The sequence below is a fragment of the Atractosteus spatula genome, chromosome 6 (genome assembly GCF_055471065.1).
Source record: "Atractosteus spatula isolate fAtrSpa1 chromosome 6, fAtrSpa1.hap1, whole genome shotgun sequence".
Lineage (NCBI taxonomy): Eukaryota > Metazoa > Chordata > Actinopteri > Semionotiformes > Lepisosteidae > Atractosteus > Atractosteus spatula.
The window spans coordinates 11,442,150-11,466,201 of NC_142711.1; the positions used below are offsets into that span (position 1 = coordinate 11,442,150).

The following is a 24,052-nucleotide window of genomic DNA, read 5'->3' on the forward strand; positions in this document are numbered from 1 at the left end:
CTTAATATGAAGAAAAACAATCATGCGGTATAAATGGAACTATTATCTAAATGAAGCTCCATTTGAACTTTAAGATGTTCCTTATTGGTTTGGAATAAGTGACTTATCATCCTTACGATGATTTATCATACACGAAAATGTCAAAAAAGGTTTGTTTATCCACCATAGCTATGAGCACTGTCTCCTCCCTATTGACCTCGGGGGGGAAAAGCTCACAGAAAGACGAGTTGTTTCATTTGGGAACGGGGAAAATCCCAAACGGGTGGAAAAGGTGAATACAGGTGTCAAATAGAGAAACCAAATGTCTATGTGTCGGTTTCATTCGCACTTTATTTCTTATATTAGCAGAAATCTAACCATATAGCAAGAGATAATTCATTTTACTTCAGGATCAGTAAAGGAATGCGACATCACTGAACGTAAAAAGGGTATGATGCATAACCCACAAAGACTTTTCCAGCAAGACAATGTACAAGCAGATAATCGAAGCGAAAGCATTCGATAAAAGACCAGATACTAAAAAAAATGTATGCATAAATCGTATTGACTATACTCCTTCCATATTGATTTGCTGTAAATCCTGATGCTGGTTTAACAAATTTCACAGGTCGCTCAAAACCGCCCGACCTCAGCTGGTTAAATAACGCCAGCTAAAAAAAAACAACTTTAGACACACAAATTGAGATTAAGGTTTATGTTTTGTTTACAGAACAGAAACTTCTTTCACTAACGGCAGATTATCTGCTTCCGAGTGCCCACAATGCTGTGCGCCGCAGCGCACTTAGTGTTGACGTAAGGTTAGCAGGGCTGTGTGTTCATGGTCATTTCGATTAGTTGTACTGGTGTTATAAAAAGCCTGACGCTGGCAGGCACTAAAAAGAAATGTGATTAGGTTTAATTCTAGCCATGTAGCCGAAATCCACACTTGATTGTGTAGTGGTGTGCATCGTCACATAGATGCAATAAGGCAAATTACTCACTCATGCTGCATATGAACTTTGGTTTGAACTCGTTAACGCGACGGGCTATTTGCCTTGAACAAAGGTTGTTCTTTAAAAAAAAACACACACACCACTGGTTTGTGTCACTCCGTGTAGCCTGCACCGGTCGTTTGCTACTGGAACGGGAGAAAACTGAAGCACTTGAAATTTGAAGTCCTGTAGATTGGTGAGTTCACGAACATGTTGGCTGTGCGCACAGAACCTATGCTTTATTTTCGTTTTTCAAATAATCCGAACATGTAATTTTTTAGAAACTAGTCACTGGATTTAAGAGTGGCGGTAATGTAACTTTTATTATGATAGTCACGGCAGGGCTGGTGGAACTTAACCAATTTAAATGTGTTGGTTACATGTTCGCTCACAACCTTTTTAATTAAAGCGTCTGGTAATGAAAGCCAACGGACATTTTAAAAAAAATCTTTGTCCTCTTGATTTGTACTGTCTGAAAGACAAAGATAAGATTTACTTTTTGGAATAGTTGTCGGAAAGTGTAACAATGTCATCCTAATTCTGTGAATTGGGCGTGAACGTGTTCTCTCCAGCAAAAGGGTCAGTAGTGCACACGAGCAGGCATTGACCTCGCTGCACAATGTCCCAACGAGATATGCTTTTTATTTTAACTTAAAATTTAAGTCCAGAATAAAAAGGTCAGGCTGTTTATATCTGTTTGATTCCCATAGGCGTTTCGAGACTCGCACAATGAATTTCCTACTGGAGACGCTGCAAGTGCTATTCCTGTCAATATATTACCTCCTGGAGGCATTTGTGATGCTGTTCATCCCTGTTCGGAGGAAAAATGTGGCCGGAGAGATAGTGCTGATCACGGGCGCTGGTAGTGGCATTGGTAGGCTGATGGCACTGGAGTTTGCGAAACTGGGCGCCGCGCTTGTTCTGTGGGACATCAGTAAAGAAGGGAACAAGGAGACAGCCAGATTAGCCAAAGAGAAAGGAGCCTCCAGAGTACATTCCTACCTCTGTGACTGCAGCAATACCGCTGAAGTCTATAGAGTTGCTGATCAGGTAAGTCACTCATTTCAAGTTGTTTTTTTTTTGTCCTTCCCCACTCAGTTAGAAAACCCGTGAAACTTGGGTTACGTAATCCTTAGAAATGCGCATCGTGTGCATGAGAAGCATCACTGCCAGGATGCTGGCCATAAATGAAATGCTTATAATGTGCCAATTCGAGCTCTGCCTTACACTGCCGCTGGGGGGCAATTGTAGTGAAAGGCAAAACGTGAGCAAAAAAAAAAAAGTCACGCTTTATAATTCCTGAAACGTCCTCATCCTAGATGACAAGGAGCTGTACAGTCTAACAAGTGGCAATTGGTCTAAAATTACTACAGGCCTCTCTTCTTAATGTTTCAGTGTTGAAAAGTCCAGCATGATTTCAGCTGTCAGAATTTCTGTGCAGCATGTCTCTTACATTGTTAAACTGAAATGTCAGGTGTCATTGACTAATCAAATCTGAACAAATTTAAGTAAACATATACACTGACAGGCAGAAACCAACAACCCAGAGGTAAACAACAAATTATTTTCATGTGCCTCTTAAAATTGTCTGTTCTCTTCTGAAATTGAAAAGGTTTTCATTAAATGTGCAACATGACGACATCTTTGAGGAGGTCAAATGATTTTCTTCTTTTCCAGGCTCATTTCAGTTGACAAAATGCTAAGAATGTTTCGTTTGTTTTAAACATTCCATTGCCTCTGCTGTTGTAATTTGGCCAGAAATATGCATAGTGTTTAAAACAGATTTTCTGGAGGCATTCTTAGAAATTACTGTGTGTTGCGTTTAGCTTAACGCGGCATTGGTTGCCATGGCAGTGTTTTAGCAACTTTCTGCCACGTGTTTGTGTATTGTTACTCATGGAGCCTTTGTGGCCGAAGAGAAGCCATGAAACTGTAGTACAGACCTAAAGTACTGAAAAAGAAATGGGGGTTTTAAAGACGTTTTCAAAGAAAACTGCAGCTGTAAACCTAAGCAAAACATTTTGCTTCAGTACTGCACCATGAAAAAAATTATGGAAAGCGAAAAACCAGTTTTTCCCCAAGACAATCCTTGGGGAAACTAAATGCATTTATTGTCATAAAACTGGGCTTCTCTTGCTGATTTTATTCCTAACATTGGGAATGTCATTGCTTTCGATGATTAGTCCTAAAAATGGCTTGTAACAGATTGCTTAACTTAAGGTATAATTTTAACTACAAAATTGTTTTTAGATTCTAGTTCACTCAGGACCTTTTAAAATGATCTTCTTCCATCTAACGTTTTTTCTTCATATGGTTTTATGCATTTAATACATGGAAAAAATGACATCTTACATTTCTATTGAAATCACAAGATATTCATACTGTAAATTGAAATATCTGAATATTGGTGAGTTTTGAGAGGGAGATGTGTGCTTAATATTTGCTGATTTACTTAAACTCTTTCTCATTTTCAAGTATTTTTATTTATTGTTCAGAATTATTCACGCTCGAACGGATTTTTAAGAATTCATTTAGTCACACACAGTACTTTCTATTTGTGTCACATGCACAAATTAATGGTCTCGGGAGCAGGAAGCGCTTGCTCACCACTAAACTGAAGAAGTGTACTGCCTTGAAACCTGATCCCTCTAGCTCTAGCCTAAGGCTGTTTTGCCAGTTTTTATTTAAATCCAAACAAACACTAGGACAAAACAGAAGAATGTCAGAACAATGTGTTATATAGAATGTGAAGTTAACAAAAAACTGCTTAACAGCTATGAGCCCTTTCAATACAGTACATTATATTATAATTTGCCAGAAGGAACTGCAAGAACCTGATACCTTAAAGTGACCAGGTATTCCTCGAAACCCTTGAGTATATTTTTTTCAGCACCATGGACAGATAAGGGCAAAAGAAGGTGATCAAGATTAGGTTATTTATCTGCGAATTGTAAACAAGTACAAGATCACTCCAAGGTCTATCAAGGAGATAGACGTTACGGGGGTTCTGTGTTTAAAGGTCAAGTGTTTAAGCTGTAGAGAACGTTTATCAATATCAATACCTGCATGTCAAGTTGCCATGTCTGCTCTTTAACTTGTCATGTGTTGCTGGTAAAGGCCTTAGAGTGGCCACATGGAACTCTCTGAGTGGCACTTGCTGATATATGGCGGGCCAGAATGAAAATGCTATGTCTCAATCCTGCAAAACTGCCATTTAGAATAAAAATGCAAATGTGACAAGGGATAATCATAAAATGGCATTTGCAGTCATTAACATTTAAGATTTGTTTCGCAGGGCTCCTGTTTGATCTTCAGTGTATTATAACTTGTGCGAAACGAGTAGGACTGCATTTTGTCTTTCATGTCTAATTTGCTCATCTATCTCTGACTGTGTTACTTGGAAAGACTCCTTTGCATATCGCCCCCACATATTTTATGGAAACTCTTACACAGAATTCTCAATTCCACTAGAACAAAGCAGGGTAGGCTGCTTGTGGTTTTGGTGTATCTTGTCATTTTTTCTTCCAGATTGCGTAATATCTGCGCCTATAATTCCGCAGAAATTAAAAGCAAAATAAAGATGCCAGTTGAGGCAAATTTAAAATATTATCAGAAAATGGAAAATAGCTTATGCTCTTCCTCAAGACCTCATGCAGCAAAGTTCTTTGCGTTTTATGAAAAACTGATGGAACTGTTGTGTTCCTCTTTTTACCCACAGACCAGCAGCTAATCTGAGCAAATGAAAGTAGACCAACGTTAATTCACTTTAATGTTAGTTCCTTGTATAAAGGAAGCAGCACTGACTCACTGTCTGATGAGATTATAGCTGCACTGGATGGATGCCGTTTCAACTTGTGTTCTAAGTGAATGCTTCTATTCTGTATTCTCTAGGTCAAAAGAGAAGTTGGTGATGTTAGTATTCTAATAAACAATGCTGGAATTGTGACTGGAAAAAAATTCATTGAGTCACCAGATAACCTTATAGTAAAAACCATGGAAGTGAATACAATGGCTCACTTCTGGGTAAGTTGTCTGCCACTCCACTATTTCTCCCACAATTCAATAACACCCTCATAATATTATCTGTGATTACAATGTAGTATAACAATGTAGTTTTTTAGAAACTTTTCATGAAGCTTTTTTCCTCCGCATAATCTAAAGTACCTCTCACAGAATATTTTGCCACTTGAAAAAAAAAATTGAAATTTAATTTTCACAAAAGCCAGCCTTCACCGTAATTTAAGATTTATTGAAGAAAATAAACAGTTAGAATTTTGAATAAGTTTCTGATGATCAAGATTAGTGTATCAGTATACATTTACAAGATTCAGATTGTTGACTTGTTTAACAAAAATACTTAGTTTATCCCTTTATTTAAAATGAATTAAAAATTTAGGGGTCTCAAATTACACCTTACAAACGCATAACAATGTTATTAAAATTTAAATGCCCATTAATATGTTTATGCATTTATATGGGAGACTGGTCTGACATTTACAATGAGCTTTAATTCTTATCAGGTTGCTAAGATCCTGTTAATGTTTTCTTAATGTGCTACATTTTATAAAGGCTTTATAAATGTAATTTGAAGCCTCTTAACTAAAGAGTTAATCCAAATTATGTGTTGTACTCCACTTAGCTTTATCAGCATCAATCTAAATCGCATCATTTCAACAAATTTTAACATTTTATGGTAAAAAGAAAAACATCTGTTTTTACTTAATGTTCACTGTTGTGCTTAAAAAATAAATGATATAGTTTGTTGCTCTCTTCTCCTTTGTTCACTCAAATGAATGCCCTTGCGTGGCTTTTGCAAGTTGTTCCTTATTTGCGAGTTGTTCCTTATTTGTGGAATGACGTGCAACACAAAATGGTGGCGCAGTGGTTAGCCTTGCTGCCTCGCCCTGCGTTGAGTTCCTGGGGTGCTATCTGTGTGGAGTTTGCATGTTCCCCCTGTGTTCATGTGGGTTTCCTCCAGGTGCTCCAGTTTCCTCTCACAGTCCAAAGATATACCGGCAGGGTAAATTGGCTTCTGGAAAAATTGGCCCCCTTTAGAAAATGGATGGCCGGACAACCCAATATTTTAGAGATTGAACTCTCTTTTATGTTTTTTTACGTCTGTGGTATAATTTCACAGCTGTAACATTAATTTCAAATATCTGTTTGTCTTAAATACTTGTTTGGTGTGTCTCCATGATTGTCAAATTGTAGTTCTTGAGAAACATGCCTTTGTAAAGTCTCCAAAGTGAACAGAAAGCTAAACTTTTTTTACATGGTTACTATGCGTCAGTGCTGCTGATTCCTAATGTACAGTGCCTACTGTATTCATTTTCATATTTTTTAGAAGATTCTTGTTTTTGCAAACAACCTCAAATGACATTTGTGGAATAGTATATATACCATACCTCAGTTTCTAAATACCTCCAGCAATATTTGCCCATACTTGCTGTTATTATGTACTTTTTTGTCTTATTTTCAGACTTATAAAGCATTTCTGCCTGCAATGATTGCAAGCAACCATGGGCATCTTGTCAGCGTTGCTAGTTCTGCTGGGATGATTGGTGTAAATGGGCTGGCAGGTAAGACTATTTCACTTAGAGGAAGAAAGTGACTATTTTTCTTCTTTCTTTTTGTACTTTGGTTTCATTTACTGTTTATTCATCAGTGGTACACCACTGGAAAGGATATCTTCATTTTTACTGTGATATTAAATCCTGAGTTCGTACAGCTTTCTAATTTCTCATATTACCTTTGGCAAGTAAGCAGGCTAAACTATGGACAAAAGCACACCCAAGTTCTTAAATGGTAGAAGTTCTTTAATAAAAATGTAATACCTTCAACTTATCTAAGAATTCCAAATGTTCGGCATTAGACAGAGTCAAGGTTTCATTAGTTAAGATATCTTCATTAAGAAAGTGTACAAAAGACAGTCCGTCCTAAGTATGCTGTTCATGCTTTCTGCACAAATTTGTAAAAGTAGATGAACTATTTAACACTGCAGTATTAAATATTTTGAATACTCATTAACATTTTAGGTGTGGGTTTGATTTCAATTTTAAAAGATGAGTGGCTTGAAGGTGAGCAGGTTGGAGGGGTCTGCTTTGTGTTTGTTTTTTTTTGTTTTTTAAAAGGTAACTACCTTATTAATTGCAGAAGTTAACTGTGCTTATAAAGGCTTGCTGGTGTAAGCCTGGGTTATGCAATTACTGTAACCGAGAATCCTCATGTGGCGTTGAGCAGTGCTGGATGTCAGATGGGTGACAGTGCCCATACAGCAGAAGGTTCTAAGGACTTGTTGGTTCCATGTGGGAGATGTTCTGCTCTTTCAGCTGGTGCAGACTCACCAGGCATACAGTAGGTGGAAATCATGCAGTACATGCACAGATCCCTCTTCTCCCTTGCTGGTCTGACCCCCAGCTTCTCTCCCTGTCTGTGTGTCTCATGGAGAGCAAGCTGGGGTATGCGAAAAGACAAATTCCTAATACAAGAAATTGTATATGGCCAATAAAGTGATCTGATTTTTTCTTGTCTGATAGGAGTTATAGCAACAGGCAAAGTCTGTCAGTTGAGCTGATTTACAGTTGGCCCTTCCAGATTTAGTAGAGATAAAATCATTATTCTCTGTTTTTCAAAGATGTTAGTATTATTAACAGTCCTACGAATGCATATACCCTTAATACTACTGGTTATTTCTATGTAGTAATACACAAAGAAGGAGAAATCTGTTATTTCATTAATGTGTATGGGCTTCTTTGTATAGATTATTGTGCCAGTAAATTTGCTGCTGTTGGCTTTGCTGAGTCTGTGGCTTTGGAGCTGCAGGCAAAAAAGAAGAATGGAATTAAAACCACAATTGTTTGCCCCTATTTCATAAATACTGGAATGTTCGATGGCTGCAGTACCAAGTAAGTCAATTCTCATTCTGCTGACGCTTGCTTGTTTCGCAATGTCACACTCCTGTCATGCTGTTCGTGCGTGCTACTTGTCGTGGAATTTTATCGAAGAAGAGCCAGGAGTGGTATTCTCATTCACTCAGTAAGGTCTTTATTCATATTGCAATATGGGAAAAAGCCATCACCCGTCTGTGCAGAGAAGTGAAACCTGATTCAGAAGCAAGCAGGGAGGGCCCTTGTTTTATTTTTTATTTTTTAAGCTGATGCAACACTTCAAGGACAGGCAAAGCAGTAATTTTTGCATTCCTTATAGGTTTTTGCTTTAAGTGAAGAAGAGCAGTTATTCAAATAGTTTCTCATACTCCCTTCTTCAAGCAGCAGAGAGAAACATTATTAAAACATCCCGTGCCCTTGACGAGTTGGGTGCTATCACACTTTGTTCTAAGTATCCAGCTGCTTCTGCAGCACAGCTCTGTCCGTAAACAACAGTTTTAGGATAAAACACTTTTTCTCAGTAACTTTCCATTACATACTCAAGTTACTGTACTCATTGAAATATGTTTGCTTCTTTGATGCATGAGTTTTGTCAAACCTCAATTCAAATTTAATGTTAAAACAATTTTCAAAATGGGTTGTTCTTAGGTGCGCAGGCCTACCAATATAGAATCTATAAAATATAGGTTGACGTGGTGCGCGTATGGCCTTATTCCCCACGCACATTCCCTAGGGCCTGCCTGTGAGGCATCATCACTACAAAATGTTTGCCCACATCAGCTGATCAATGCTGAGCGCCTTTGAACCTTTGTCATTTTTTTAGACTGCAAACTAATACATCCTTTATACAGCCCAATACTCACTGTTAAATTGGCCGCACTGTCCTCGTTCTCACATTTTACTCCTAAACACGCCTGCGTGGAGGTATGCCTTTCATCCCATTGAACACTGGTAGGATTATTCAGAGACTAATGTTTTGCCATTTTGTTTGTACAGTTAGATAGGAATGCACATTTTTTTTCCAGATTAATTAAAGGCATGGGAGTGGTGAAGACATCCCAAAATACAGAGCTTGACAAATGGAAAATATTCCTCTTTGCGCAGCTGGCTGGGGGGGGGGGGTAGTGATGGGCCCTTCGGTATGTTGGGCTTCATAATTTGAACTGAATTGGATTGAAAGATGTATGGTTTCAATCCACATTTGAACAAAAAGGAACTGAAAACTGAATTTAATTCATAGAAGTCTACTGCTATGTCCCTAGATTGTAGAACTACAATTGCTTTTCATCTGTATTTCCTGTAGCTCATGTAATCCAATCTACTAAAGAGTAGATTAAGTGTTTTTTTTTTATATAAATAGATGGCCCCACTTGCTTCCTATCTTGAATCCCGATTATGCGGCAAGAAAAATTGTGGATGGAATACTGAAGGATCAAGTCTATATTCTATTACCGAGGACCCTATACTTATTAATGGGCTTGAAAAAGTAAGTGTTTTTGCTTTTTGTTTTTTAATAAATTGACTGTCTTGTTCATTTGATCTTTTCTTGCAGCTCTTCCTCCACTAGTAATGGATTTGTTTAAAAAACATCTTTCAAAGGTAATTTTAGAATTAAAAGAATTAGAACTTGTGTTTTCCAGCAATGTTCATAAAATCAATCCATTTTCAGTTCACCTATCCTGGTGACAGCCATGTTAGTACCTAAATGCATTTAGCTCTCCATTACAAAATGCAAAGGCTTGTGCTTTTTTCATATTTTGATCTTGCTAAATTGGTGCCGTTATTGATGTGAAATGCGGGTAATTACAGAATAAAAACAAAATGAGTTGTATATTATCCCCCCAGGAGTTCAGTTGATGTGGAGGTTTTTCATGTTGCTTTAAAGTAGGCTTGATCTAAGATTAAATGAGTTTGAAATCTTAAAGCTGACCAGTTGCATTTAATTAACTTAGGGGGTTTAGGAATGATCAAAGGAGGAATATTTACAACTAAGTAGAAGAAATTAAAAGCTCTTTAGATCAGTGGATACTATATAGTTCTGATTATGCATTTATAAGATAACTTCCTGCTGTTTTCAGGTGTTACTTTTTGGAAACTAAAATGTATTACATTTGTTACATTACATTTTATTAGATTATTAATTGATATACATTTATTGTAAAATCTACAGATAATGTCTAGAGATTTAGAAGGTATGTTTACTCGTCTGCTTCACTGGTTCTTTGACTGCGACCCTTAAGATTGTTGGCACACTGTTTTGTGTGCCAAATTCCATCTGAAGAATTAATTGCAAGTTTTTTTGTTGTGATTCAGTAAAACCTCTAGTTTGCTTGTGCTGATTCTCAATCTACTTATCGGGCATGGTTCTGGCCACAGCTCTCTGTGTGGGGCTGGTTTCCAGCATGCCCAGCTCTTCTATTTACTCTGCAAATTATATAATCCCATACCTATTGATATTCTGAACTATTGTCTACTTTTGTAATTCAATAAGCAACATGTGTTGAAGACCACATCTGCTGAGTAGATCGGTGTGCTTTTGTGCAGAACGGCAACATTGGATGTTGGCATGGACACAGATTTAGATGTTTGACTCCAACACCAGGCTTTACCTTAATATGTAACAAATACTTTAGACAATCTTTCTCTTTGTTAATTTAACTTTAATCTGTTTACCTGTGTAAAACTGACCTGCTTATTCAGGCAACTAATCTTAAATTTTCATCATCTTTTTTTGGGGGGGGGGGTTGTCCCTGCAGTGCTAAAAGTTTTGCATTTCCATTACAGTTAAAACATAGTGTGTTACGTGATGTTCCTGTATTATCCATAAGCCAAGGTTATCTGCACATTAGAGTTGTTTTCAGTCCACATTGACCTACAACAGTCTTATTAAACTTTTCAACAATATCCCCAACTGCCCTGTAAAAGTTGTACGGGCATACCTGCCTTAAGACACTATGGTCATTTTTTAATACGGGAATGTTATGCTCGTCTCCCCTTTTATAGCTTTAAAAACAAAGTAAATTCATTTAACAAGCAAGAGGGCAATTATAATACAGTTTGTACTATTAACTCATCTTGCTCGTACGCACATGATCAATGACCAAGATTCAGTAAAAACATAGGAAACCTCATATAAAGTTTCTTAATTATCTCCAGGTGGAATGACTAAGTTAGATGACAATGACTACTGAATGTGCATTACAGTATCATTATTTTAAATAGGAGGTTTTTTTTTAAACACTATACAATTGAATGTTTGTCATTAGGGGGGCATCAGGAATAAGAAGGCATTTTTTGCATTACCACTTACAGTAACCTCTAGCCAATTCTGTTCTTCTCATAGCTGCATTCACTGGAAGTTTGGAGTTCTCCTGGGAAGATATTTTGGTGTTTTTGAAAGCCCAAATCATTGTGAAAGTCATACCAAGCATCATTGAACTCTGTGCTTAGCAGGGGAATGAGGTTGAACTGCAGTTGAAGTTTAACAGCATATGTGCATTATTGCCACCAACTAATAGGCCAAATCTGTGGTTTACAGGGTGAAATACGTTATTGGCTGACACACACTTAAAACTTTAATGACTACTGCAACTACTACTGTTGCCAAAGCTTTTTGTAAAGGGGAAGATATGCTACTTTTCGGAATGTTTCTTCTTCTCCAGGCTGCTTTTTGCACATCTTTATCTATAATTTATAATATATATGCATGGATTCAGCCTCTGATGGATTAAAATGTATACAATTCACTGAGCAATTATGCTAATGTGCACTTGATGTAACTCACACCATCATCTTCATGTATAGATACATTAGTAGTCTGGATATTTAATGAATATTTTGTATGAAATATGTTCCTGGAAATGATATTGTGCATTTTGTTATTGCACAACATAAAATTAAAAGTTCACATTGGCAAAATATTCACATTTACTGTGTGTGTGCGCAGTTGATGCTGGGTAATGATTGGCTCATTAGCTAAGAAGCTAATGTGCTTTTATAAAAAAAAAAAGCTGGTAGACATTAGAAAGGTACAGTAACTTAATTAACAAGACCCCAGATTGGACTTGATCTTTCAGTATGCAAATCCTGTCCATGGCTTTTGCAGGAAAGCTGGTCTACTTTTCTCATAATATGATTTGCTAACTATTTAGAGCTTTCTGAGTTGTACTGTATATGGACAGGTAAACCTTTTGTGGGTATGTGCAAGCTTAATTATGCTAGAATAGATTAATAATTTATTTTGAAAGCTTAAAATTCTGAGGCAAATGGATACATTTTTTTTTAAATTGGAATAATCTTTTTCTTTTTTCATGTTAGATCTAAATATACAATCACCATACTAGTCTCGACAAGTGCCTGAAAATGCAGTTTATGTGGTTTATGTGAGTCCACGGAGCTTGTCATAAGCAGAGGAGGTCCTTCAGTTTCCCAGATGTGGGCTAGTTTTCAAGAGAAATGTCAGAAATTTCAAATTAAATGCAACGTTACAAGCGTAGGAGGTGCTTTTACACATTACCTGTGAATGAGCCAGATGTAAATGTTCTTTTTCATGAAATAAATAACATCAGAAATCACTTTACAATATATAAAATATTTAAAATAAAGCACTTTTCTTCAAAAGAACATCTTTTAATTTTAATACATCTTTTTTGGATTGACTTTCAGGAACTTTGTTTCTGGCTTCATATGTATTTATTCATGTAAGAGCATTTCCTAATGTGCTGTTGAATGATTTTGATTCTATGTTCTTTTGACATTTTCTGATAAGCTTTCAGGCATAAAATCCCAGAATTTTTATATCAAATCTTAATAATACTGACATGTTGGTTGTGCATGGGATTAAAAACATAGAGTGTGTAATTTTGAAGAATCCTTGTCCTGTAAAAGCAGGAGACAGACTTCTAAGAAAATTCAGTGTTAAAATGAAATGATATTCAGGAGGTCTAAATTTCACTGGTCTGTAAAGATTTCAGGACGACGTGTTAAGGTCACTTTTAGTCTCCTGTTAATCAGCCTTACATTTGCCTTTAATTTATATTACATTAATCTTTACACAATCTGAATCCTGCAAATGCGTTTTTTTTATCCCCCAATTTCAAATCCCCAGTTGTTAATCGGTTTGACACAGTTGTACAGCACGTCTCTCATATCTCAGCACAGGAGGAAGAAGAGCTGTGTGTGCTATCTTTTGAAACATGTGCGGTCACAGTTATGTGCGTCTTATCCACACTGTGAGTCACGCAGTGTCCACAGCTGAATTAAGCCAAGATTGGAGCGCTAATGCTTTTGCTACTGACCATGCCGAGACTTCATTGGTGCCTGGCAAGTTACAAGGTGTCAGTCTTGGCATCAGAAACTGGGGATTGCGCATCCAGTTCACTCCAGCAACACTTGACCTATTGTGCCGTACTGGCAGTACTTGTGATGTCTGGAGTATCCGGACCTATCTGAACAGCTGCTATTACTAATTACATACACTACTACCTTGGAACCAGGCGGTATATATTGCAAGAACATTAAAGACTTTAAAGTGTTAATTTTGTTTTTGCTTTGCATGACCTTTAGCACATTTACATTCATGTTTTTATATATTTAAAGAAAGTTAGTTAGTACTGGTTACTTTATAAGCAGTGATCTGCTGATGAATTCAGTAGAGATGTGAAGGAGTAAACATAAAATATGCAGACCTGGGGGAAACTCAGTGACTCCTATACTCCCCTCAGCTGTAGTTGTGCCTCTTTACAGATGACAAGCTTTTGTCAGGAGCTGGGCTCTATTTCTGTCTGTAGGCTGGCAATCAGATATGGTTTCAAATCCTTTGAGCACATCGACTCAGTCACGCATCCAGGATACTGTTTCCAAAACACAAAATAATCCAACTTAAACCTCCGCTTCACTTACAGTAGACTGCATTAGATCCCACGTTCAAGCTCTTCTCTACCTGAACATGTCTCATTATCAAGAAGAGACTGAAGAAGATATTGGGATATGTTTACTGTAAAATTAACTTCCCTGTTTGTAGAAAAAAAAAACTATTTTGGTTAATCTGTTTTCTAATTTATTATTTCTTGCTACTTTCTGTTTTGTAAATTAAAAATGTATTAGTTTTAGGACCTCTGGCCTAGCTAAACGTCATTTGTTGTCTTTCAGCAAAGGCTTACAGCTGAGAAAATCAGTTACTTAAATGAGAGGTTTTAAGGTTTTCTAGTCTGATGGTTTGTTCACTTCTGCCTTGTCCACTATTGCTTTACAAATTACACTTATTTAAAGGCCAAAAATACAAATAAGTATCTTGCTTGTTTACATAATCCAATTAGCATCTCTACTTATTCAAATTGTAAGGCACTCCAAGGGCAGATGTTCTAAGCTACTTCCAGCAGGGATCCTGCTGTGTTGACATTAATACAGACGCTACCATCACAGCTGAAGAAAACAGAACCAAACCGTTTGTTTTCTCACTTGCAGAATATACACTTAAGCTAGCAGGTGAAAATCTACTACTTCTGGTGTGTAATTTAACAAGTGGAAAAAGAGTGATAGGTTATGTTAAATATATGGAAATAACTCTAAAATGTTTGTAGTTCAGGTGGGTAGCTGCGTCAGCATGCGTAGGCTGCAAAGGAGCCTTTGTGGCACACCTGAAGAAGGCTCCACGGCCGAAACGTTGTGTTCTCTTTCTTCTTTTTTTCAGCATGGAATAAACCTATTACTTGTTAAAATGTTTGTATGTTGCAGTTTCATTACAATGCCTTTGTGTAAATAGGTAGGGGGACACTAGATTATTTTATTCATTTGTGCAGTTAGGTATATGCATGAACAAAATACCATATGTTTTTTCAAAAATAATGATTTAAAAATTAGATGGCAGAGCTGCGTGCTGTAGCTTTTGCGTCCAGGATTTGATTCCAAACTTGTGGGACGTCTGTATGGAGTATGCATCCCAATCTTTTCTCCAGGTACTCCTGTTTACTGCCACCTTCCATGGACATGCTGCCTATGTTAGGTGGTGTCTCTCTAGTCTAAACTTTCCTTTGTGCTTGTGTGTGCGCCCAGTGTATTGTCTAATAGCCTTGTCACCCATGCTTCCAGGAAAGACTATGGGTTGCTACTGTCCTTAACAGGACTACATGGCTGCGAGGTGTGTAAAGCTTGTGAAGCAATTAAGTAAATTAAAATACATTGTGTTAATAGAGAATATTTAAATATTTATAAAGAGCAGCACTGTTATTTTAAATACTTTAAATGCAAAGGAAACTTCACAAATGTATAATAGAAGAGACTTTGTTAAAAGTACAGTACTTTATTCTGAGTCACGTTGACATTTTCCACACGACAAAATGTGTAAGATTAAACATTGTATTATCTGAAGGGGTACTGATGACATGATAGGCCTTCTTAAGAAATTATTTTTTTACAATTAATTTACAAGTGGCACTGACAAAAGCATTGTACTCAATGTATTGCATTTACTAATTACTCCTAAGAACAGTAAATGAGAACATGTTTAGTTAGTCTAAGAAAAAATGCACATTTCAGGTAAAGTCATTATGAGCTGCAGAAAAATAGTACTGTATTTAAATTATTTATTTTGTTAATTAGCCTTCATATAGAACATTTATTGACCAAACTGTTAATATCAAAACGTGCAGCTTGATAAATGAGGAATGATGATACTTGGTTTAGATATCAAATGCAGCAATATCAAATGAGCACATTTCTGCTTCAACTAAAATATTTATATTGGGTTTCTTTTAAATAAGAATGTAATGATGTTATACAGATCTTGTTAACAATACAACTTGTATTGCAGGTGCAATTTTTTTATATATACAGTCACTGGGTACTGAAATTTTGGTACCAATGTTTGAGAATTTGCGCGAGTCTGAAACTGAGGTTGCGATTTTTGTTTCCATTTTCAATATTCTTCTGGATAAACTGCCTGAGGAATGATGTGACAGCTCCGTGTTGATAACTTTCATGCCAGAGAATACTTTTCTTTTAGGATATTTACATAAGATGATTATAAATGCATTTAGGAACCTGAATAAGTAACTCGTTCTGCAAAAGAGCACCACAACAGTAAATGACGTCCGTGGTATTTCCTTCTGTTTCTTTCTCTACTCAGCATGTTAAGATGCTGAGTTATTATAAACACTGTTGACTCCTATGTAACCAGCTATCTGGGTCAGGTCCGATCCCCTCATTTAACTTAACGTCCATTGTTTGCCCAGCGGGCATGGACTGGGTGGGATCCAGTAGTGTTATCAGACTGAAGTTTTTTAAATGAGCTTTCTTTGTAAGTTAAATGTCTCCACCTGAAAATTACATCTGTGTATTGCAGTAACCTTCTGTTATTTGTAACTAATAAATATTGTGTTTATTCTTATTTGGTTTTGTCTTGTATATACAGTACACTTGAAATGCAATTCTGTTTTCAAATCATGTGATATCCGCTGGTTAAATGCAAAAAATGTCTAAAAGTTCATCTTTACATGTAACTGTATTAAAACATTTTGATCGTTTATGTGCTATTGAAAAATAGATTTAATTGAAAATAAGTCAAAATAAAGTACAGCACATTTACAACAAATGCTTTTTAAATACCCATTATATCCATGATACATATTTTGAAGTGCTGCAGAACACAAATGTTTTTTTTCTTACCTCACAATCCACTAGGTCTGTTTTCATTAGAAACACTTATGTTTGAGGTAATTACAAATCAGGTGTGAGAACATAAATGGGAATAAAGTGTGTGTGTTTCAGACTGAGATGGCAAGCACTTTACTACAAAAACCAAAGATTTTTTTTAGACGTCTCCAGCATTTGAACTGAGACACCAAATGAATTCCATCACTGCTTGTAGCCTGCTTATTGAGGTGGACTGCATCATTATTTAGGAATCTGCTTCTGATTAAACACTGCTTTTTGGCCAAATTGATCCTTTTATACTTTAGATTCAAACAGAATAATGTTATGTGAAATACAAACCTCTGTGCACATCAGCCAGATAGACAGAGTTTGAAGGACCTGATCAATAAACCCTCCCTACCACATTTGACATTTGTTTTCATGTGGGTTAGCATTGCTTCACCAATAAACTATGTAGTCCCTCTGTTCTATTTGGGATTTGGCAAGTGGTAGTCATTAATTAAAATAATGAACTTGGTGCCACTTGCACCAGTGTGATCAAAAGCCTAACTTGTAAGGTTATAACAGTATTGTGCCTTTCCATGAAGGTATTTTGGCTAGTTCAGAACAGAGGGCTGTTTTGAAAGAAGACTTTGTCCTGGCACGTTGACCACTTTTGTAGAAAGACTGATAAGGATGGAATTTATCCTTACTATCTACACAGTTTCATGTTTTTCAAAACAATCTGATTACACACAGGAGTGATTATGAGAATTTTAGAATTTTATCAAAGAAGAGCTAGGAGAGGTATTCTCATTCACTCAGTAAGGTCTTTATTCATATTGCAATATGGGAAAAAGCCATCACCCATCTGTGCAGAGAAGTGAAAGCTGATTCAAAAGCAAGCAGGGAGAGCCCTTGTTTTATATCTTTTTTTAAGCTGATGCAACACTTCAAGAACAGGCAAAGCAGTAATTTTCCATTCCTTATAGGTTTTTGCTTTAAGCAAAGAAGAGCAGTTATTCAAATACAGTAGTTTCTCATACTCCCTTCTTTCAAGCAGCAGAGATAAACTTTATTAAAACATCCCGTGCCCTTGATGAGTTGGGTGCTATCACACTTTGTTCTAAGTATCCAGCTGCTTTTGCAGCACAGCTCTGTCCGTAAACAACAGTTTTAGGATAAAACACTTTTTCTCAGTACCTTTCCACTACAGTGTATTCACAGTGTCAGAGTATACAAACAGCTATGTTGACAGTCAATCATCTGCTCTATAATTTTACAGAAATCTAATTATAGCCCTCTGCCCAAGAATTCAGACAGAATCAAGTGTTTTAGCACCTGCTCTTTAAATACTTGCATGAACCTTGGGTGGTGCAAATGTGAAAATACAAAAAATAAAGGAGTTTCCAAGTGTAGTTGAAATATTGTATTAAATATTAAATCGTTAAATAGTTAAGTACATCGTTAGTGTCCATTTCCTCTGATCTCCTGTGATGTCTTTTCTCACCACAACTACATTTTCACTTCCACAAACCACTGTTATTCTTGTAATTCTGTACCTCAATAAAGTTTGTTAAGTGATTTTATTTTCATTTTCTTTTATTGTAAAAAATAGCATTAAAAACCATAATAGCATTCAGCAGGTAGATGTCATCAGATGACTCTCATGATGTAGGTCAGGAGCAGTGTCTCCAGTGTGGTATAGAATGAACTAACTAATGAATTGTATAAGCTGCAGTAGGACCACATATTTGACTGAGAATTGGTAAATATACCAAGCAAATAGTTGCAGGGCTCTGTGAAAATGCTGTAAACCCATAAGAGAAAGGATAGCATAAACTTATATTCATTTCACAGAAAAGAAAAAAAAAGCTCTGCAAGACTATCTGTGCTGGAGATGGTGGTGGTTTTTATGTGAAAATATGGTATGCAATAAGAAATAATTTAATAGCCTTCGTGGATAATAAAGTTCAGGAGCATAAAATAACTGAAGCTGTTTTATTATGTTTGTTGAGTTATACCAAAAAATGAATTTTTCTTTTTTAATACCAAGTCAAGAAACGGTAATTATAATAGATTTGGTGGTCACCGTGATAATAAAATGAAGCACATTTTAAATGTGTAGCCATTAGAGACCTGAAGCAGTAAAGAAGGAAATGTAGGCTAAAATACTAGTGGGATTTTTTTAAAAATAGGTATTATTTTTAAAAATAGGCCATTTTCAGATATAATTATCTGCTGTTGAAAAGTGATTATGATTTGTTACTTTTATGATGGGTAATTATAATTATAATTGACCTGAGTTGAAATATGCTTAAAATACTGTGTTATTAACATGGAAGTGTTCTGTTAATGGAATACATTCTTAAAGTTATTCATAAAGAGTAGTAAGAACTATATGCATTTTTGATTACAAAACAGCACACAAGAGTATGTGAAGGTATGGTTATCAATAGTGTCCAGATATAAACTGAGACCTTTATAATAAGCTGGAAACTCATATCAATCTGCACCTGTTTTCTTCTCACACGGATTCAGAGATTCAATTTGCTGATTACCATTGTGATTATTAAATTAAATATGTTCAGATTATACAAATGTTTTTTTTTTTTAGTTTCTAAATGCATATACAATATTTGATAAAGCCCTAAACAAACATCACACACCATTTCTATAACTGGTGTAAAATAATTAGAAACAGGGTGAATTTATATTTTAATTCAAATTTAAATTCATTATTGTGTTGTTTGGTCCTGGAACCAAACCATTTGTTAATTATCTCAACTGTTCCATTTTCCTTATTATAATGTACTTCTTGTTCATAAAGTGACATACCATCTTGTTCCATATTCAAGGCAGAACTGAAAATAAGTTTCTTCTTTATTTGATAAAATCAAATAGATCCAGCCGTTCAACCAAATCAGGCAGTTCCTGTTTTGCAACTCCTGTTTGAAAAGCGCAATTTGTACTCAAGTTCTCCAGTTGTTTCCTTTATAACACATGTGATTCTCCTGTGTTGTCAGTACTAATTTGTCCAGCATAAGTAACTCTTGGAAAGATGTCGAAAGTGACTAAGAAAATCAAAATGTGGTTAGGAGGGTGGATCAGTGTTGCATAATTCTTTTACACTCAGATCAAAGCACAGTGCATTTCTTATGACTTCAACCTCACTTGTTAAACCGCATGCTCTGCATACTTACAGACCGGATTTTTAGTTTAAAGGTTTTCACATACTATTAAAATATTTTGAGCATTGTAAAAGAACTAGAATGAAACATTGACATTTTAAACATGGTATTTATCATACTTCCCTTTTGCATAGAAAGATAAGATAATGACTGCTGTTTCGCATGGCCTTTATTACTGTGATGTTGGAGGTTGCTCTGGCAATGTTCTGAAGTTGTCTTTATTTTTCTTACAGCATTATACCTGTAAAGCTTGGACTTCTTCTGGGTGAATATTTGGGAGCTTTCAACTTCATGGACCACTTCAAAGGCCGCACAAAGAAGGATTAGCTCTGGAGATAACGTCAGAAAGACGTTTCAAGTTTCAGCTATTGCTTTGAGTCCAGTTTAACACAAGCTTGGTAATTAATGAAAAAAAAGGATATTGATACAAATATAAAAATGTGTTAATTATAGTAATTCTAATATTACAAACTATTGTAATATATTAATTTTGTAATATTAAGGCTACTTTACATGCTGACATTGGCTTTAACCATTAATGTGTGGACACTCACCTTAAGTGCATTTTAAGATATTTGATTTAATAGGATAAACATTTGGTTAACACCTTTTGTATTACGAAACCAAATTGGATGCCATTGCTTAAACTACTGTTGTACAATTTACAGTACTTAGGTAACGAAGACAATGACTGTGGAGTACAAAGTTGATATTTTTCTTAACTTTCACAGTTAGATAAAGTGAACCACTAAGATAGATGAAGACTCCGCCTGTATTCAAATTGAAGGCATCTGGTTTGATTAACCGATCCCCTGTCAGGTGGCACATACTTTGTCACGCACCAGTTGTTATTGGTTTTAAACTGTCAGAAACCGAGAATGAAGGAAGAACAGTGTAATAGAACAACATTTCCAACCATCTCCTCCCCTGGCATTGGTGCTGACCTCTCTCCAGGTTTCTAATCGAAGAACCTGTGACCAAACATCAGACAGCTGTGACAGAAACATGACACAGTCACAATGACTGTCTCTGCCACCTCCCCCAGCATCATATCATAAAATGATATGAAAGCAGGACAGAATTTGGAAATGGCAGGGTAAGGGATGTGGAGGTTCAAAGAGTACAATGGGCAGGGCAGGGAATATAATTCAGTATTTGCTACAGTAGATAAAGAAGGACAAAGCGTAACTAAATCTAGACACTCCCTAAACACACAAAGCAGTACCCACAGTGTCCGCTGGATAGAGCATAACACAAGGGACTGGAAACTAGCTGCATATGATGGCGTCTGCGAGGGGCTAAGTTCATTTTGTGAATAAAATTTAAATGGTTCATCTGACGGTTAGGATTTTTGGAAGATAATTTCCTGTGATAACATATGGGATAACATACATTTTCTTCATATGTAACGTTCAAGTCCCAGTTTTAAATAGTATGCTAAGATGAAAGTGAACCCACTACAGAAAACATTGATAGAACAAGCTAATCCCCTTGTTTCTACAATGACATCCAGTAGTTTATGCTTTAACTGTGTAAACTGCCTCACCTCTCAGGCAACGCCACAGGGACACAATGAAGTCGTAAGTGAAAAAGGAAAGAAGAGCCAGGTAGATTATGTTGAGTGAGTGAATACCGTCATTATTAATGCATTAAAAATATCTCCTGTGTATGAAGGTTAACATGAAGTCAAGTATTAGTTTTTACCAGCACCTATGTAATTATTGTTAGATTAATGTTATTATTGCAAAATTAAGTTTTTAGGCTGATTTGTTCACTGTTAATATTGCTTGTTTGTGACACCAATGTGTAGGAATTATTCCTAACCATGTTCAGTTCAGAAGTTATTTTTGATCCATGGAGTTACTTAAATTGGGAATTCTGAGTTTTTTTCTGAACTAATCCAGCGATGGGTATTTTATTTTGGTTACTGTGTTCCATTTCATGTGTCCACAGTGCTCAAAGGCTCATTTCCTCACTAAATAGAAACTTCAATTACCTTTTCTGTTTTTCCTGGTCTCCCAGGATAATGTATCACTGTGGCATAAATCCATCTACCTCACCCAGTGGACTTGGCATCAGATAGAACTTATTTCTATCTGTGAGATAAGGTTTTAATCTTGCCTATTGCAATTTTATTTTTTTTACTTTTAATTTAGTTTATAACAAGCTTGATTCGGTGTCACAAAATGTGTGCTTATTAATATTTCGCTTTGTTCATCCTACTACTTGATAGTTCAGGTGGGTAGCTGCGTCACCATGCGTAGGCTACAAAGGAACAAGTAATAGGTTTATTCCACACTGAAAAAAGAAGAAAGAAAACACAACGTTTTGGCCGTGGAGCCTTCTTCAGGTGTGAGAGAGACAGGGCAGTAGGCAAAGGTAAAGTAGCGGGAGAACAAAGGCTGGGAGAGAGGAGGAGTGAGAGGCGGGAGCAAGGGACAGAGAGAGAGGCCAATCAAGAGGTGTGAAGTCAGGATAGGTGTAGAGAAGTGTGAAATTAAACCTACTACTTGATGCTTTGTTCTCTGTTTAATTTGAGGTCTAAAACATTTCACGTTTTGCATGACCAAAAGTGTATGTATTTTAAAATGTAGATAACCTTGTAACAAATTACTGTTTTTTTTATTTACCAGATCAATTATAAGGCAGTATAAAGCTTTATTTTTGTTTTACAAAATGTATTTTGTTACAGTGCATGAAAATACAAATTCCATTTTAAATACCTATTATTAGCTTAAATGCTTGATTTGTATTAAAAATTAATAACTAATTATTTTTAATTATGCCTCCTTAATGCTTTTCTTCATATTTTTTCACATATTTGCAAAGATGTGCAACATACAGTGTCTTAACATACTGTACATTCCAAAAACCTCACAGTACATGAATGTGTCATCAAATATTAAAGCACTGTGATATCAATAGACTGAACATTCACAGTGTGAAATGTGTTCCTTGAATGATATTTGCCTTATGCATTTCAGCTTTGATTTTAAAAGATGAGAATGTTTGAGCACTTGATTGTAAATCTACATTAACAGTACGTTGATAGCATTAAAATAATCTTGACGACTCATTTTTGTGTTGTATTACTGTATAATGGTCTTTTAATATCTTTATAGGTCACAGAATTGTTTCACTCTTCTTCGGTTAGTAGGATTATCATTGTCAAAGCTAATCTCTGCTCATGTAAGCAAGGCTGGGGCTTTTTACAGTAAAGTGTACCAGTCACTATACTGGGGCATTTGGACTCAAATAGCACATTAAGCTATTACAATCCATAGTAGCAGAAGGTATAGTAGTACCTTCCGGAGCTTTTATTGGTGTGCATCAGTATTCCTTCCATACTTTGCTCCTTTATTTCACAACTAAACAGCTTTTTTAACTAAATTTGAGTTAACACTTAGTGGAACTGGCATTCTAAAAATACAAAAGCTTATTAAAAATGAACTGAAATCCTGGTTTATCCTTCACAAAATGCAGTAAAAATAGTACTGAACAATTAACCATGTTTTTTTTAGTGACGTCTGCAAACTACTGTACTGTAAATGCCCTACAGTATATCTGTTTGACTACACTAGAGCACCGAAAGATGAACAGCAATCTTTTATGGCATGTTTTTGTTGTTTCTTTACAGATGTTGATTAGAAAAATTGTGTCTGAAATTAAAAAAGTCCCTTTATAAATCCTTATAAAATCACACCCACTTTACATTGCAAAACAAAAATTAAATGACAGACCACTGGCACACAATGCCTCCCTATTTTAATTGTATAATACAGCCAAGCAAAGTAAAAAATGAAAAAAAAATCTACTGTGCCTTATTAATTTTATTAATTCATTTTAATGTCATTCTTTTGGATTTACACGTTTTTGGACTTTTTGTTTTTGCATTCGTGAATGAGCACTCAGAAAGACTCAGTCATTTACTAAATGAACAATGAATCTTTCTGGTTTCATCTGGTTGACATGTTTCATTGACTTCTCTTGACAACTCAGAAAAAGAGCATCAGTGAACAGAAATGACGAAGGAAAAGAATCAGGATATTTGTTTCTAATGCACCTACAGTACTTTCTGTGCAATGTGAAGAATGAAACACAGAAAAGCCGGTTAGAGGGACCCCTGCTGGCAAAGTAGAGGCACACCAAGATGATATAAGAATCTGAAAGTATGAACCAGAGCCTCTTCAGAGGATGTTGGTAATTTATGATGGTGACAGCACATATGCTCCCTTGTGATGCTGCAGAATGACAGTTGTCATTAGTGCTTGGTCATTTATCTGTGCATTTTCATAGCCAATAGCTTGCTTTGAGTCTGACATAAAAAAAAAACATACAAAGGAGTCAATTCTGCTTTGCCACGGCAAATTTG

The 24,052-nt window shown here is 36.0% G+C and overlaps 1 protein-coding gene across 2 annotated transcripts; it reads left to right on the top strand.

Moving 5' to 3' along the window:
• The first annotated feature begins 765 nt into the window (after window positions 1-765).
• Window positions 766-22,756, top strand: sdr16c5b (short chain dehydrogenase/reductase family 16C, member 5b). Of its 2 annotated transcripts, none has more exons than XM_088918088.1 (7): window positions 766-1,167; window positions 1,682-2,021; window positions 4,863-4,994; window positions 6,451-6,550; window positions 7,732-7,876; window positions 9,219-9,344; window positions 19,914-22,756. In XM_088918088.1, exons 2-7 carry the CDS (start codon window positions 1,701-1,703, stop codon window positions 20,005-20,007), a joined length of 918 nt encoding a protein of 305 aa, XP_088774214.1. In that variant the 5' UTR covers window positions 766-1,167; window positions 1,682-1,700; the 3' UTR covers window positions 20,008-22,756. The 2 variants fall into 2 exon arrangements, with proteins under 2 accessions (XP_088774214.1, XP_088774215.1); XM_088918089.1 differs by lacking the exon at window positions 19,914-22,756 and adding an exon at window positions 11,202-11,776.
• The last annotated feature ends 1,296 nt before the right edge of the window (window positions 22,757-24,052 follow it).

Bases quoted from the DNA above. Each gene is read 5' to 3' on its own strand.
- sdr16c5b (XM_088918088.1), top strand. From the start codon at position 1,701: ATGAATTTCCTACTGGAGACGCTGCAAGTGCTATTCCTGTCAATATAT. The intron at 2,022-4,862 runs GTAAGTCACTCA...TGTATTCTCTAG, and splicing joins TCTATAGAGTTGCTGATCAG to GTCAAAAGAGAAGTTGGTGA. The intron at 7,877-9,218 runs GTAAGTCAATTC...TTATATAAATAG, and splicing joins TTCGATGGCTGCAGTACCAA to ATGGCCCCACTTGCTTCCTA.